We start from the raw sequence: 17,182 nt of genomic DNA, 5'->3' as shown, positions 1-17,182 counted from the left end.
TGACGCTCTCGCATTATATAGATGCGAGATAGCGTATCTAAGTCGGTGTGACGTGGCTGGTTCGTAACATTGGTGTAGTCGTTTGTTGATATTCTTTTACACAGACATAGTGAACTTTCTAACGTGCAGATAACTTAGTTTAGGAACATAATTGTTTTCCGTCATCTGGTAGCGTCTGGCTCAGCCAGAGGTTATTCCATTGATGAATGTCCCAGGAGTGCAGAGTGCCGAAACGAATGTTGTTTGTAGGTGATGTTCTCGGACGGCATACGGCCCGGAGGCGACCTCTCCGAAGACGTGGACGGATCCCTTTCTCCCCTGGCGACCCAGCGGGAGCGACTCTCGCCCGAGACGAACTCTCCCAACGAACAGGTGCTCCAAGAACGTCGCCTGGTGCTCTCGGATGCCGAGGGACCCCTGCCGCCCATCGCGCTCACCGGTGGGTTTTCGTGTTCTCGGAGGACGCAAAAACGAACTCGGACTCGTGAACGAATTTCCGTGTCTTTGCAGTCAAAGCTGTGCACCTTGAGTGTGAAGCAGAGCTGTGCATGTCCACTCTTCTCTTCTAAAATGCCACAGAAAGTTGTCTACGAGTATAGATGTTGAATTACAAAATGTGCAGCAGAGGTGTCTGAGGCGGTGCTGACGAGATTCTGATTTATACTGACAATTCCCTGTTCCGCAAACTGAAAATCTATTACAATCGGTCAGCAAACCATTCGTCCTGGTCGCTTTTTGTATGTTAGAGGGACAGAAAGAGTAGAAATGTGTGCGTGAGATCTTCCATTGTTAGGTCTGCTAATGTTAATTGTGCTGTCACATGTTTCTCTCTCATGTATTCTCGGCAGAAGTTTAAGCTTCACCGGTCTCCCACGTTCCTCACTTTGTATTCAAGCAGTCAAAATGGTGCTTAATAGGTTCATTTGCGTATCATAGATTTCTTAACAAAGAATGACTCCCGCCTTGGCTACCCTACGGGCCATGGCGGCCGGTAGCATCAATAAATAAAAATGAATAAATGACACATCTTTTTATCCAGGCATGTAAAATTATCCTAGAGAGCTGAAAGCTTGCACAATACACCTACACCCTATGTCAAATCTCTCCTGCAAATTTCATTCCAATAACTTGAGTGGTTCAGATTTTACATCTCCCCCTTAAGAGCTTAATAAAGGGCATCACCGAATGAGATTATCTTGCCTGCCTTATATGATGACTTTCGAGTATGCTGACTCTGGCGTTGTCACCTCTGCCTTGTAGGTGGTCAAGCAAAGCTCAAGTTGGAAAACGAGGCAGATTTGCTGGCGTTGTTTGAGGGTAAGCGTTTAGAAGCGCACTCACCGTAGCCTGTTTCCAGACTTTACGAGTTCCGCTTTTACTTTCTTTTGCACAGATGAGTCGGCAGATCCAGTGGCCTTTGCTCTCACCAGGAACCTGCACGTGCTTGTGAAGATTGTGAAGCGTGAGTGTTGACCAACTCTTGTTGCAGCACTTGGATAGTCAAACACGAATTCGAGTAAAAAACGACGAAATAACAACCACAATGCTGTAGCTTTGGTTCTCTTTTTTTGTCTCGGATTGGATCGAGAACGTCCTCATAGGAAGTGCCGCTAGCATACTTGAGCACAGTGACCTACTATATCATGTTGATTAGAAAGTATACCTAGAATGTTTGTAGTGGCAATTATTTACACCTAATGGAGCCGTGTGTCTTATTTCTTAAACAGAAAAACTGTTCATAAGATAGGAATTCATAATACCGTAGTCATCCTGCTAACTCAATGAGACCATAGAAAATGGTTTAATACATGGATAGTTTTTCTTTGTTAACCATTTAATGGCAAAAATTATTAATGAATTGTGTAAAAACATTTTTTTTTCTTGCTGTAATGTGCTCCAAGAAAGATAACCACTCTAACGATTGGGACGAGAATGCCATTTCGTAAATTGGGGTATGTATTGAATTCGCAACAGGTCGCAGAGTAACTATTTTTTCTACGTCACCTGCATAAGATTGAATTTTTCCTCAAAAATAATTGTATTTTTGAGGAAACAAGGGTTTGCTTTTTGTTTGCTAATAACAAGCGGCAAAGTGCTGGAAGCATCCGTGCTCAAGCTTTATAGTTGGGTAAATTTGTAAGAACAGATGCTTGTTCTGGTAAAGACGAGCATTGAATTTGCCGCACATTACGACAACAGTCTGCCCCTTTACAACCCAATCTCTTGCACCGCTGGCTTGTGTCGCTCACCACCGTCCCGTGCCCTCTGTTAGTTATGCGGATGGCTACGTCAAGGATGTGCTCAGTGCATAGCAATGCAAGGTTTCTTAATTTTGAGCCGAGATTAAAGAGAGCTTGAGGTCAGCCTTGTACGGGTTCCCTTCCATTGAAATTAATTTACAAGCTGAAATTTTGTTTTTGAAAGTCACTCAAAACGCGACACGCACGTCATTGCATGCCGAATGTTGCGAATTCGCAACAAAGTGAGCATAGCATTTTTCTTTGAAGCTCCAAATTTACATGAAGTGCAGCGCAGGATGATAGCAAGGCTACAGACATTTTAGAAAGATTTTGGACGCAATATCTTACGTTTCACGGACATAACTACTGCAAACCGGCAGACCACGTGCTCAATAACACTGTCCACCGGCAGAAGTTGATTTTGGTGTCCACGGCACATTGGGGTGTGTGTCACAATTTTTCAGCTGACGGCATTGGTCTCTTAGAGGGAGGCAACTGTTTATAGAATGCACATAGCTGGTATGTATCTGTGAATTTGCGTTGCTCGTCCAAGGAGGGTTAAACTGGCGTGTTCATAGGACAGGCATTGTTAGAAAGTCATTCCAATGTAGTGAATAACTTGCTTCCTCATGGTGGCTCCTCTCGAACTGGTGCTACCGTAGCTTTCGTTGCAATCTCCGTAGGTTACTTGTGCTGGTCTCTAGCACAACCATGTTTAGCAGACTTTATGGCTGACGTGGTATTTTTACGTGCGGCAGCTTTTCTTGGCAAACTTTGCACACCTTTGTGCCTGTGGCTCGGTTTGTAACAGATGGAGCAGACGGCACGCATCTGTTCTATGCCTACTTCGATTGTGCACACAGGGGGTAACATGCCCAACAAATGTGCATGATATATTAGTTTCTGAACAGCAAATGCAGTTACCAAGGGATCTTATGATGTCTATATACATGTTATGTTTATACTGATATAGTAAAAGAGCAACATTTGAATTGCAGTAATGCTAAAACAAAAGTTGTTTGTTGGTTACGGGAAGTAGACAGATCAGAAATCATGTGAATTTGTTTTAAGTGTGATAGGAGACTTCATGAACATTGGCAAAGATATGGTAGAATTTCCACAGCCTAAGTGGTTCAATAAATAAATGTTTACGCAGTACAAGACGGTGCGAAATGCCGTTGCATTTCAACAACATTAACCTGCGCAGCAATTTCAGCAGCAATATATTTGTTTGTTGTTTTTTTTTTTAGAGGAATGTTGCGTGAAAAGGGAGTGCTGGTGCCTAAGCAGCCGTGGACTGGCGGCAGTCGGCCAGGACGAGGTGGTCCTCCTCCTGGAGCGTCTGCCTGGCGAGGTCCGCCTGCCGCGGGATGCGCTGCGCCTCTTCAGCACGCTGCACGGCACCGCCTCGCGAGGGGGCGCTCCGTTGGGCCCCCTGGGGCAGCTCCCGTTCCCGGAGGGCATTCTGGGCAGCGGGGACCACGGCGGCTTCCTATTAATCAGCCCCGGGCCCCAGTGCGTGAGGGAACTGCCCCTGCCGCGCCCCCCGTGGCTCTGCGCCCTGCTGCTGCAGCGCTGGGAGCTGCCCTGGGCGAGGCTCCTGCCCCTGAGGCTGCTGCTACGGCTGGGCAGCGAGTTCCAGAGTGAGTGCGAAGGGGCTCGCTTCTTCAGCTCCTTGTCTGAAAGACCCACGAAGTATTGTTTTTGCCGACTCAAAATTCGCACAAAAGCAGCTATCCTTTCTCTTCCCCCCGTGGCTTTGACTACACTGCGTGCAACTACAGTGTAGACCGCATATAACGTATGTCTCGGGAGTCGCGAGAATCTGCACTATAAGCGGTACCGCACTATAACCAAAACATCAATTTTTCAGGCCAAAATACATGCCATGAGACAACTTACTTTTGTAAAAGAATTTATTTTATGTTAGATGAAAAAATAAGCTTAGTTTGAGGAAAGTTTTTATTTCAATAGACTAGTACAGTTATGTCTCAAGTGTGTCACACATTTTAAAAGAAATTAGCGGCTTTTGCCTGGCGCAGCCTTTTAACGGCGTCGCGGGTTGCGGACGGACGTTCAATTCAGTTCAAAGAGCGTTTATTGATGCCATTAAGCAGGGAGAGGGGTGTAAGAATGCATCGGTGGCTAATAGTCGAGGCCTGGATGCGGCATACTATTTAAAATATGTACACTAAATAAACGATTCCAGCTTTGCCTCGTGGAGGAAGTCCAGGAGACTTCGCAGGATCGCTCGTTGTTGGTTCTCGTTTCCAGGGGGATGAGTCCAGCCTTCCAGAGTGGCAATGTTCTGAGGTCGAAATTTTGCCCTTTCTGCGTGATACTTGGGGCACACCCACGCTTGGTGGTATGTGTCCGCCTTAGCGTTCATGTCGCACTGGGAACAAAGGCCAGACCTTTTGCCTTTGTTCCACGATGCGAGTCTCGCGGGTGATAGTGTTGCTTCTGTGCGGACTCGGGTGAGCAGAACCTGCCCTCGTCGTCCAAATCCCCGTGAAGGGAGCAGGGGATGTGCCGGCTCGGGCAGGAGCTCTTCAAGTTTCGCCTGGTATTCATTTTTTATCCCGGCCTTTTCTTCGGCGGGGTCATATTCTTGTGACTGCCAATCGACGATGGATGCTCGATCTCGAGCGGTCACGTCATATTGGTGATCTTGAAGTGGAAGCGTTTCATCTCCGGGCCCGCGGAAGGAAGGGGTAGCAAGGGCGTCGTGGGCCAGTTGATGGGCTTCTTCGTTGCCTGGGATCCCCGCATGACCAGGAACCCACTCGATTCTTATAAAGACACCTCGCGACCTAAGTGTCGTGGCGAGCTTTTTGATCTTGCGTACTTGGACGCTAGGGCTATTCTTGCTTCGACACTCTTTCACCGCCTCCTGTGAATCCGTAAAGATCCTGAGGTTCTCAGGGAGGTCGGTGGCTTGAGTGACGACCGTCTCTAATGCAAGGCGGATGGCTGCCAGTTCTCCTCCCTTTGTCGACACCGTAGGGGGTAATGCTTCAATTGCCTCGATTCGAAGTGCTGGGAATACCACGGCAGCCGACTTGAGGGTGACGGGGCCTTCAAGCAATGCAGTGTCCGTATAAGCAGCAACTACGGTCTTGCTTTGCTTCCAGCTCTCCACCATTTTGTTGTGTGCTTTTACCCGGCGGGCCAGTTGTTTGGTGTCCCCTTTTCTGCATGCCCTTAGAGGCTTTCTGCTTGTGATGGCCTCGAGGTCTTCCCACGGAGGCAGTTGTTTCTGCAGCTCTGGGAGGCCATCTACCGATTTTTTTAGGAGTCGCATGATGCCTCTTCCTTGCGGTGTCGTCTTAAGGCGTTCGTCGTGCGCGTTCCTTCTTGCTTCCACGACGTCGTGCAATTTGTTCAACTGCGCGTACTGCCTCAGTTTGACGAGAGGAGTGAAACGGGGCAGTCCAGTGATAACTCGCATAGCGTGGTTGTTCAAAGCTTCGAGACGTTCCCATTGCCTTGCTGTCAGCCAATAGTGGCGTGCTCCGTAGCATACCCGGGATACTACGAGAGCCTTGACCATTTTTTTGGCAATGTCTTGTGATGCTCCTCCGCGTGCATTGCAGATCCGTCTGATCATGCTGAGCACCGAGTTGCACTGTTTGAGTGTGTCGCGGAGCCAAGCGTCTCCTTTGCCGTTCTCCTCGATGGTAATCCCCAGGATCTTTACCGAAGGGGACGGCTGGATTCGTTTCCCCGCCAGGACCAGGTTGAGTTTGGCTGCATAGTCCTCCTTCACGCGAATTCTCGGGCTGCGTACGACCGTGTAGTTCGTCTTTTCTGGTGCCGCCTGCATTCCCACACGGGCCAGGTGAGCCTCGATTATATCTAGTCCAGATTGTAGTATATCTCGCTGCTTTTCGAGATCGTCCCCATAAGCCCAGATCGAAACATCATCCGCGTATACGGTGAATTCTAGGCCAGAGATCTTACTGAGTTCGTGTGGTAGCGCCACCATCGTCAGATTAAATAGCGTAGGCGAGAGGACCGAACCTTGTGGGACACCCACGTGGTTCGCTCTTGGCGCGCTATCGTGCCTGCCGCAGCCTACCGAGAATGTCCTCCCTTCCAGGAAACTCTTGATGAAGTTGAGGGTCCTGCCGGTGATGTTAAGCCGGCTGGCTTCCTTGATAATTGTCGAGTGGGGCACCGAATTGAACGCTTTTTTCACGTCGATGGCCACGATGGTCCGGAATTTAGATTTGTGCACGTTGCGAATGACGCTGGACGATATCAGGGCCAGACTTTCTTGGGTGCCCAGGCAAGGCCTGAACCCGGTCTGAGCTGGATGAAAGGCCCCCGTAGTCTCGAGATGCCAGTCAATTCGGGCCAATACCATCCGCTCCATGACTTTGCACGTGCATGATGTTAGAGAAATTGGCCGATAATTGTTTAGTGATTCCTTGTCCTTGCCGGGTTTCGGTATGGGAATGACCAAAGAGTGTTTCCAGTGCTCGGGCAGCTTGCCGGTGATCCAAATGAGGTTAATCCAATTTAGCAGTTGGAGCTTGGTGTTTTCAGGGAGGTTCTTGAGCATAGTCATTGTGACTTTGTCTGAGCCGGGAGCCGAGCAGGATTTCCCCTTGTGGAGCGCCCACTCGAGCTCACCCAGAGCGAAAGGCCGGTCCATGCCTTCGTCCGGTGCAAGGACCTCTATTTTGTACGGATTTCCGAGCCCCTGATCATCCTTACATGGCGGTTGAGGAAAAAAAAGATCTCCGGCCATGTCAGCGAGCTGCTCCTCTGTCTTGTTCATCTTTAGTGCCAGTATGCTGGTGCCCTTCTTGCTCTTTTTCTTCCCGAGCATGGCTCGACTTACCGCCCAGAGCCGCTTCACCGAAGTCTTCTCGGTTAGCGAGGAGCTAAAGTCTATCCACCTATTGGTGCCGAGTTGCTTAGCGTACTGCTTGGCCTCTACCGTGGCTCGCGTGATTGCTCGCCGGGCTTGCGGGGTCTTGCGTCCATTGCGGTACCGCTGCACCGCTTGAAGTCGCTTAGCCCATATTCGCAAGAGGTGCAGGTCGGGAGTTGGCGCATCTTCTTCAATTTTGGTCTCGGTGGTCGCTTCTTTCAAGGCGTTGTTGAGCAGACTCTCAAAGCTGGACCCGGGAAAGTTGTCCGCTTCTAGCGCTTGTCGAAACTTGTCCCAGTGAACCATTTGCACGACCCTTTTCTTGCTGCTGCCTTTAATCTTCCGAGTTGGTGAGAACTCAAAGTAGATTGGCCAGTGGTCGCTGCCCCAGAGGTCCCTGGCTCGCTTCCACTTTTGATGTTGAGTGTAAGGGTTCGAAGTCCACGTGAGATCGGGGGTGGTGTCTTTCTGCCTGACGTCCCCCATTCGCGTTTTGACTCCTGATTTGTTCACTAGTTGGATCCGGTGCGCCTGCATTTCACCGAGCAGCTGCTCCGCTCCCTTTGTGTTTGCATCGTAACCCCATAGATGGTGTTGTAGATTAAAGTCACCTCCGTAAAGCTTTTGCTCCTTTGGGTAGAGACTGTGTAAATGCCCTATCCATCCGTGATCGTAGTTGTGTTTCTTGCCTCTTATAGGTCGGTAGTAGACTGATGTGAAGATGACGTTCACTTGCCGCTGGACCGTGGTGCGAACTGCTACTATTTCCTGGTTGTCATCGCAGTACTTTGACAGGTCAACCTGGTGCTGATCCCAGTCCTCTTTGATGTAGACCAAGGCTTTCCCTGGAGGGTCGGCGCTCTGTCCCGGACGATTATTAGAGATCGATGGGCTTGAGTAGAGAATAAAACCTCGTAGGTTAATGTCGTGTGCGTTGGCTTCCTGCACAAGCAGGACGTCGGGCTTCTCGTCGGGTTTGTCTTGGAATCTTGCTCTGAGCTCCGCCACTCGACTGCGAAGCCCTCGGCAATTCCACTGAAGCACCTTGATTATGCTTTAATGCCACATATGCTGCTGGCGAGTGTCTTCCATTGGTTAAAGGAAGCTTTGTATTGTCTGTTTTCTTCTTGCAGCGTTTGAACCGTGGCTTTCAGCCTATCCAATTCTGCTTTCAAGGAAGCGTAGGTGTTCTGATCTGCTGGGGGTGCTGCCGGGTCGAGTCCCTTACGGAGCCTGTCAGCCCAGAGTTGTGAGGCGCTCGGCGGCACTGGGATCCTGATCTCCCTGGAAGCAACCTCTCGCTTTTGCTGCAGCTTGTGCTGTTCCTTATAGCTTCTGACTTGTTCTCTCATCCGTTTGTTGGTTTCTTGCCATGTGGGGCAGGCATGGTTTGTGCCTATGTGCCCAGCCTTCTTACACCCTTGGCAGAACAGGGCGTTCGGAGTTGGGCATCCCACCTGGTTTTCGCTATGCGTGTTGCCGCACGTTGCGCAGACTGTAGCAGTCGGGCAAATGTCCGGCTTATGCCCCAAGCGGTGGCAGTTAGCGCAGGTCACTGCTTTTGGCATGTACGGGAACACTCGCATGTACCGCCTTCCGTACAAGACGGATCGCGGTGGCTTTTCTCCGTCGAAGGTTAACATTGCGGTGTTGGTCTTGCCCAGACGTCGGGCGGCCACCACGCGCACCTTCTCCGATTCCAGTTCAAGGTTGAGTACCTCATCTTGGGGATCTTCTTGTAGGGTGTGAATGTCGTAAATTACTCCCTTGCAATAGGTTGCGCCGTAAGTGCGAAAGACTTGAACGGGTATTTTCTTGCCCTCGATGTCGACCTCGACGATCTTCTCTAGGACGGCCGCCAATGCCTCCGAGTCAGTCCTGACCGAGATGGTATTGGCCTTTTCTATTAGGTACATGGTGTATGTCGTTGGTGCATGTGTGCTGTTTAGAAGCACTTTGAGTCTTGGAATGAGCGGCTTGATCGAAGTACGTGATCTTGTCAGGCGGATCTTGTACTCGATTTGCCGACGCTTTTGGGGCTTGGCGACAACCCCCGTTATTGCTTGCGCATTCGGGTTCCCCCGTGCCCGTTTGCCTTTTTTCTTGTGTGTTACGGTTATCCAAGGATCTCCGCTGTCTTGCGGCATGGGCGCTTCCTCTACCACAGCTGCAGCTCTTGGCTGCGACGTCCTATCCTCCGTCGTGTCGTGGGGCTGACTTCGCGGAGGAATATTTGACGTAGCGCCTGCAGGCGTGTGTGTAGGGACGGTCGACGCCTTCTCGTTGGCCTTTCTGGCTTTCGTTTTCTTCTTCTGTTGCTTTTCGGCAACAGGAACAATGTTGTGAGTCTCTCCTAAAATGCTTTTGAAAATGTCTACAAGGCTTTCCTTCGAAATGCTCGAAAGTAAAGTTCGTAGAGCCTGCTCAACAGTCGGTGCTGAGTTCTCTGGTGAAGAAGTGGCTTGCTCACCGAAATGAAATACAGTGGGCAGCTCGATGACTGGTGTCATGACTAGCAAAGGTTTCGCTGGGGTCGAACTTGCCGGTCCCGTCGTGACAGCGGCAGGTCCGGCGCTTGGCCCGGCGAGGTTTCTCGTGTCCATGTCCATGGTTTCTAATTGCTGGTCTTGAGGGCTCGAAGTCTTGGCCGCTTCTTCCTGGTTGTCCAGAGGAGCCGGCATCATTGTCTTTCGACAACCGGCTCCCCAGACTTTCAAGACGGGGTGTATTAGGTGCTAGGCCTAATATCGGGAGCCTAGAAAAACGCGTCCGATCTCTTCGGTACCTTCTTCTTTCTCCCCCGGACGGACGTTGCGAGCGTTCAGGATTGCTAACCCTAATCACTTTTCTCCGGAGATGAAAACGCGTGAAAATTCGCATCCTTCATACGGTACGTGCCAGTAATACCTTGAACTTGAGCACACGCATGAAATGCGCCAAATAAGAAATCCGGGCGATGTTCGAGGACACAAATGCTTAGAAATCACCACTGTAGTCGAAGTAAACAAACACGACGACACGGGCGTTTCTGCCGTCTTGAGAGCGCCGCCACGACATCGCCACACGAGTAGGTGGATCTTCCCTTCTAGTACGTGCTGGGTTATCATAGCGAAACACGACGAAAATTCACAGTCAAGGATAGCGCTTTTACGCAGAACGATGAGATGCACGCCGTCTACGACGACGATCACAACCGACGCCATGTTTGCGGAATAGAAGCGGCCGGCCTGGGACCGGCATGCAACGCGCGCGAACACTTCTCCTCGACCTGCGATTGGTCTGTCGTTGCGGTTGTTTGTTTCTTTGTTTCCAACGCAGCGGAGGGATGCACGCACGTGAACGACTCGTGCGTGCGTCCCTCCGTCGCTATGGCAACTGAAGCCTCTCTCTTCGCTTCTCCCCGCGTTTTCGAGCAACCTCCTTGCCCCGCGAGTGCAGTTTGCGGCTCGCGCTATCAGCGCCGTTATCTAGTGTCACACAGGGAAGCGAGCTCGCTGCTCCGGTCGTCGGCGCGGTTGGCGGGCTGTGCCAAAAACCGCACTATAACCGGTATTTCCCTTCGCGCCTGCATTTTAAGCAGTATGTAATTGCATGGAGTTCTATGGGACGTGAACCGGTGGTTTAAAAAAACCGCGTTATACCCAGTCCTGCACTATAAGTGGTTACGTTGTAAGTGGTCTATACTGTAGTGAGATAGAGTATGAGTAAACTGTTTTTTTTTTTTTTTAACACACAATCTGTTTATGGGAAAGTATGAGGCTCGAGTGTGATTAATAAGCGTTACACGCGGGCCAAGGCAGCATGAAGGACGCATAGCCCGAAGCAGACAATGCATAAGTATCCGAAGCATATGGAAGCCATAATTGTTTGTAACAATTCACGCGTGATCATAACCAGGAACACGCAGTCAAAACCAGAGATTCACCGAGGAGAGCGGCAGGAATCGAACCCCGGACCACGGGATCCGCAGTATGGCGTTTCTGCTCGGCGCCACAAGTAGACGAACGAGAGCGCAGGCAACCGAACTAACCCCAACTTGCCGCCGACGGTTGCCTTCAGTAGCATGCGACTCTCCGCGGCGAGTGGTACCTAGTCCGCAGGCGACTATTGGCGGCGAGTCATATTTGGTCCAGGGTGGTTTGTAGGCGACAGTTGGTGGTAAGTCGGACATAATCCAGCATGCCCGGTCCACAGGCAATTGATGTCGGTGGGTCATACTCAGTTCATCGTACTCGGTTCGTGGACGATCATCGGTGCGAGTCATACTTACTCCAACGTAATTGTACTGAAATCCGATAGCAGCCGACGCCACAGTCCAGTAGAGCAAATCGTAATGGCGCTTGTTTTTTTGGGGGGGTTTGCTATCGGCGCCCTTGTTGCGCATGATTGGTTTAGTCTGCAGTGGCAAACGTGAGAAGATGACGTGTGCCGTGACAATGTACTTTTGGCACTGGTTGATTGGCTCCATCAAACCGTAGCTTCGACTGCGGTTGGACTTAAAGTGAAACGAAGTATGGACCTCAGCCGACCGTTGGCAGCGCAGCCGACCTTCGGCATGAGCAGTTGGCTCCAGACAGAGCGTAGCTTCCCACGTGGACTCGTTAACATCACAAGGTGAACTTCAGACAAAAGTCATTTGATAGAGTAAAAGGAGCGATGAATCTTCTCTCGCGATTACTTGAATTACTACGATCCTCACAATTCAAGAGCTCTAAGAATTCAAGGCCTTACACGGACCAACCGGAGAAGCAGAATCCATGGAAAACTTCTTGTCTTGATAATTGACACGAACCCGGAGATCGCAAGAGTGTCGTGTGTGCGGAGAATCTGAAACTACCCAAAGCTCCATGCAACCGAGCATAGCAAATCATTAGCGCACTCATAATTCACGCACGACATATTTCGTGCTTCGTGGGTTTATCGGGACGATCGGAGCAAGTTCAAAGTTTCGGTTTAATCAACATTTTTAAAGATCCGAGTAATCCATTATTGGATGGCTGTGTACCAGACACTTCCTATTGTGTCATTATTGCTCACGGGGTCTGTAGTCTTTTACGTGGCTTTAATGCAGCGATGGCGGCGGTTCATCGAGACGGATCGGCGTTTCTCAAGATTGAAAAGTTTTGAGAACTCCTGGTTTAGAGAATCGTGCTTGTGGCTTAGTCTTTGCTCGCAATTGGAGTGAAACAAGTTGCAGTGTTCTGAAGGAACACTTCTGGTTTGTAAAGATTAGAACACAAATCTGTTTTTGTTTACACTTGCCCTTTTCTTTTTGCTGCTGTTTTTGGCAAGAAAGTGCACTTATACGAGGGTTGAGGGTGACAACTGCCCCTTTTGCACCCCCCTGCCAACACCCTCGAATGTATGCAATCTTTTACGGAAAATTGTTCACATCCTGCTTTTTACTCAATCTCCTCCTACTTCTTCACTTTTGTAAAAGAACAATACTCTTTATTTTTATTATTTTCAAACTTGGCGATTTGATTCGTTCTTTATTGTCCATTGTTTGGTGCAGCCTACCCGTGCCCCTTAGTGAGTGTTCGTGGCCGTCCACCTGTGTACACCGAAGTTGGCCACACCATCATGAATGTCCTGCTGGTAAGTGACTCCACTCTCTGTTGCTGGACCAAGGCGGTGGGGGGTGGTGTCTCGCACAGTGATATCTAGTTAATATGGATACCGCGCTACACGAACACCTTTCGGGGAAGAACCGGTTAAATACATGCATTTCTGTCTCATTACTACGAACAACTCGCATTATGGACAATTTTTTTATGGAAATGGAGGTGTCCATGGTAACAAGGAGCTAATGGCCGATGTAGCCTAAAAGCATACGAGCTACTCTTTCTTGGGCTGTCTGTTGACTATGCTTGGCCCACCGTTGTCTCGCATATACCACAGTTCCCAAAGGTTTTACTCAGCTTTCCCACATCATAGACATAAAATTGTTGAGGCAATGTTTGAAGTGACTGTTCTTCAAAAAAGTACTCGCATAGCACATTGCCAAGCTTTCAAAAGCCTGGTTTCACACGGTCAAAGCACAATTCAAAGGAGTTCTAGGTTCATAAATTGGAGCTCTCGGCATCAAAGTGTTGAGTGCGTGCTGATGACAAGCTTCTGCAGTTCTTTTGCAACATGCATTCTACACCGTCAAGATTGCCGGTCTCGGCAGCCTATTATTGCTGTGCGCTTGTTCTGAGCATGCGCTCTAAACAGCACCCCCAAATATGGTGTTCAGTGAATACCCCCTATATACATTGTTTGAGGCTCGGTGCTTCAGAGATGTCGCACACTCCATTAGTGTCTGATCATCCGATGCCCGCCGTTTGTTGTTCCAGGACTTCCGCAACTTCCAGTACATGCTGCTCTGCCTGCCGGGGCTCGTGGTCCACGTGGAAGGCAACCGGATGACCGTGCGGGTGCCGCGGAACCGCTACGACGCCCTGGCGCGCCAACTGGAAGGCAACGAGCACGTCTTGGCGCTGGCGGCCAATTTGAGCCCCCAGGCGGACGGCCACCTGGTCTGCGTCCAGGCAGACGAGGGCAGCTACCATACCAAGGCTCTTCAGGTGGGTTTCTTTCGAGCCAATGCAAAGCGCAAGTTCGTCTGCTTGTTGCACTGGGGGTTGCGGCGATGTCAGGACGCCGAGCCCTTATTGGCCGATTGAAAGATATAGCGGGTAGACCTCGAAGCATCTAGCATCGAGGTCTACCCACTATCCTTCCAGTCAAAGCCAATCGGTGCTCGGCGTCGTTCTGACTTCACCGCAACTCTTGCGCAAGAAGGGGACGACTTGCTCTCCGCATAGAGAAAGAACGGCGTGCGAGAAAAGATGGGAAATGTACAGACATCGCGAGCGTTCCACGGATACCCGGTAGGTGGCGCCAGCGGTCACCGATGAAATGAGAATGGAAGGGAGGAGCTTAGGTAGTACCGTCTGCTGCACAGTGCTTCAATGTCTCGTGCATACTCGAGCATGCGCACGCGGCCAAGGCACGGCGGAACGCGTGCTGGGGACCAGGCGTTAAGAACGCGCCCCGGCGTTGTTAGTTTGTTGGCGACTCTAAAACGGACCGCAAAATATTGTTTTTATTTGAGATGACGAGTTGTTGAAATAGTTACTTTGCGTTCACTTCACAAGGCATGGAGCTAATGTTGGTCTTTGTTTGCGCATGCGAGTTTCAAAGGAAAACAAAAAATTTGGGTCACATCGTTGAATGCTCCCGAAACAAAGCACCGGCTTACGGGAGACCGCGGTTGCGGGTTTGAACCTCGGCCGAGATTGCCTGCAGTCCGACGGAGGCTCGTTGCGGAGGAGCCGCCGTGAAGCAGATTTCGGTTACGTGTCGAGAGCTCCCCAGGTGGTGAAAGGAATCCCCAGTTCTTCACTGGGGCATGCCAGATGCCTCTCGTTGGTTTGATGCTTTCGACGATGTTATAAACGACAGTTTCTCGTAGATAGTATGAACGTTTGACCTCGCAAATGTTGCAAAACCTTGGCTTTGATGAAGTGCAGTTCCGAGGCCACTTCACAGATGGCGCCAGCGTGCCGGCGCGTTCGCTTGTTGTAAGAGATCGCGAGAACTCGGTCGTAAGCAGTGGCAAGTGCGTGAGCGAACCTTTACGGCTGCTCTGTTGCTCAGCGAAATTTGTCGAAATCGCCTGAAAATCACTTGATATCACCTACAAATCGCCCGAAGTCACCCGGGATTTGTCGACGAACCGCACAAGTGGGTTTTCCTATAGAAGGGTGGGTTCGACTTCAGGCGGCACCTGGCAGTGGCCCCTGCCAGTGCACGGGTGCCAGTTTCGTGGTGTTCAGCGGAGCGCTGAAGGGCCCCGGCGAAGCCAAGTGCAGCGTGGTGGAGGACGGCCTCTTGGTCCAGCTGTCGCCCACCGCCATGGCGGCGCTGAGGGCAGCGCTGCGCGCAATGCGGGACTGGGAGCTCCACGTGACGGGCAGCAGCGCGGCCGAGGACTCCACCGTTGCGGTCGTCTGGGTGGACGACGACAGGCGCATCAACATCGGGTGAGATTCTTTTGATCATTGTTTCGGTCGAAGAAAGTTTGTTCTCGGATATTTATGCGAAGCAACATTGCCACCTAGCTGCAGGTTGCTCACGAGGCTTTGGTTGCAATTTTTCCTCAGGTACCTTACAATAGGGACATTGTAATGTCTCATGTACAAAGTATCCCCCCAAAAAATGTACATTTTTGTTTTAATTGGAAAAATTAATTACATCTTTTCCAATGCTCAGTTTCCTCCTAAGTGTGGTGCTAGCGGTCCGAACCGGATGCTAAAGTTTCGGAACAAACCGTTGTCTTATCCAAAAGTTGTAAGCGATTTTATTAAATTTGTAACGGTAAAATGGTTGCCGACAGCACTCGCAAATAGTTGAGACCAAACGGAGTAAACTGCCGAGAACGACCCCACTCTCCCGTGAAAAGTTTCAGAAAACCCCTATAACTTTTTAACAAGGTAATGGCGACTTCTGAAACTTTAGCACCTGATCCGGGCTGCTAGGGCTACATTTTGGCGGAGACTGAGCATTTGGCGATGCATACTTTATTTTTGCAATGAAGAAAAAAGACCTGTAAATATTTTGGGGGTGGATGCGCTGTACATTGCATGACACAGCACAAACGAGCAGTCGACAGCTTCCTGCTTCTCTGTTAGGACTACAAAGTCACCATCAAAATACTATTGTAAAATCGCGAGACATGTCCCCCCTTAAATCGAGAGAAACTTGGGTGAAAATAAGGAATGGGCTCACTTTCGGTGTGCAGTCGAGAAAAGTTAAAAAAATGCTATTTTTAGAACATCTGTCTCTGTCAAGGTTGTTATTGCGACAAGGGGCAATGAAGCAAAGATGACTGTATTTCCCAGTCAGCAATGTTCGCTTATATCCCGCTATGGCTAACTACTTGTTTTCACCTCAAGAACCGCACTAAAAAAATCTGGCTGCTTGCGGTGCATTACTAATTTCCCCCTTTATCTAGACAATTGGGATATATCGAGGTGCATTTTGCGCTAGATGCATGTCACTTTATTAAGATGCACGCATTTCGAACTTCAAAAGTATCTCTTCTTCCCTTGACAACCAAATCTTGTAAGAACTACCTCGTACGAACTCTGCACAAAACCTCCTTTCTCCTTGAGGTGAAAACGGGTATAGACGCATTTACGTCAAAATCATCATTGATCTGAACACTATGATTACTAGGAGTGGGCCATCTTTCGGTGTTTAAAAGAAAATTGGAAAACACCCAAAAATACGGGTGGATTACCTTTCAGGAAGCAGGGCATCTCTCGGGATTTTACGGTAGTGTGATAAAATATGCTCATTAGGGACATCAATATATGCGGTAAAGTTCAGTGCTTAACAATACTCCGTTTGAGGTGAGTGAAAAAAAAAAAAGAAGCACCGGTGTCATTTTTACGCTAACTGTGAAGTGCATGTACCTTAAGGTGCCTTCCATGATATTGCGAGGCCTCGTAGGGTACCTTAAAGGGGTACTCCACCGATTTTTTGAGCTACCTCAACTAAGTATATTTTCTGACTCCCCGGCCTTTGCTCTCTCCGGTATGCTATTTAGAATCGCGAAATTCATAATAGTTATTGCAAAATCGGCAAATGAAAGTGATGCAAAAACCAACATTCAAATATGCGCGCGCTTTTCAGGGCCGTGACGTCAGTGGCAGGCAGGCTTGCCAGTCGAGCAAGCAGCCAAAAAATGGAATATGCCAATCATTTGTTCCGTGCTGGAGCGCGGGTACTGCAGCGAGCTTCGCAAGCATTCATTTGACACCATGAAACTGCTTCGAATCAGTTTAAAACGAAATCTACAGCCCAAAGAGTGAACCCCTGCCTTCCACTGACGTCACTTTTTCATTGTTGCCAGTAGAGACTTCGAGCTTGAAAAACACGGTGAGGACCAAAACTGTAAATTCAATAACTTCGCGAAAAAACAATATTTTGACCTAATATTTGGGATACTATTTTCGCGATGTTTGTTGGTTAGTTTAGCAAAATTTCAAGCAAATCGGAGACAATGAAA

General features: G+C 49.5%; 1 protein-coding gene across 2 annotated transcripts in view; it reads left to right on the top strand.

The window, feature by feature from the left end:
- Positions 1-17,182, top strand: part of LOC8024473 (zinc finger FYVE domain-containing protein 16) — a 29,092-nt gene that overhangs the window by 7,270 nt on the left and 4,640 nt on the right. For both annotated transcript variants that reach the window (XM_042289378.1, XM_042289377.1), the window contains exons 7-13: positions 250-439; positions 1,261-1,317; positions 1,394-1,462; positions 3,491-3,883; positions 12,638-12,720; positions 13,461-13,691; positions 14,890-15,152. In XM_042289378.1, coding sequence (XP_042145312.1) covers positions 250-439; positions 1,261-1,317; positions 1,394-1,462; positions 3,491-3,883; positions 12,638-12,720; positions 13,461-13,691; positions 14,890-15,152 — 1,286 coding nt within the window. The remainder of the gene's footprint in view (positions 1-249; positions 440-1,260; positions 1,318-1,393; positions 1,463-3,490; positions 3,884-12,637; positions 12,721-13,460; positions 13,692-14,889; positions 15,153-17,182) is intronic.

Source organism: Ixodes scapularis, unplaced genomic scaffold (assembly GCF_016920785.2).
Source record: "Ixodes scapularis isolate PalLabHiFi unplaced genomic scaffold, ASM1692078v2 PGA_scaffold12__126_contigs__length_90152505, whole genome shotgun sequence".
Lineage (NCBI taxonomy): Eukaryota > Metazoa > Arthropoda > Arachnida > Ixodida > Ixodidae > Ixodes > Ixodes scapularis.
This window is presented reverse-complemented; position numbering and strand designations above follow the sequence as displayed.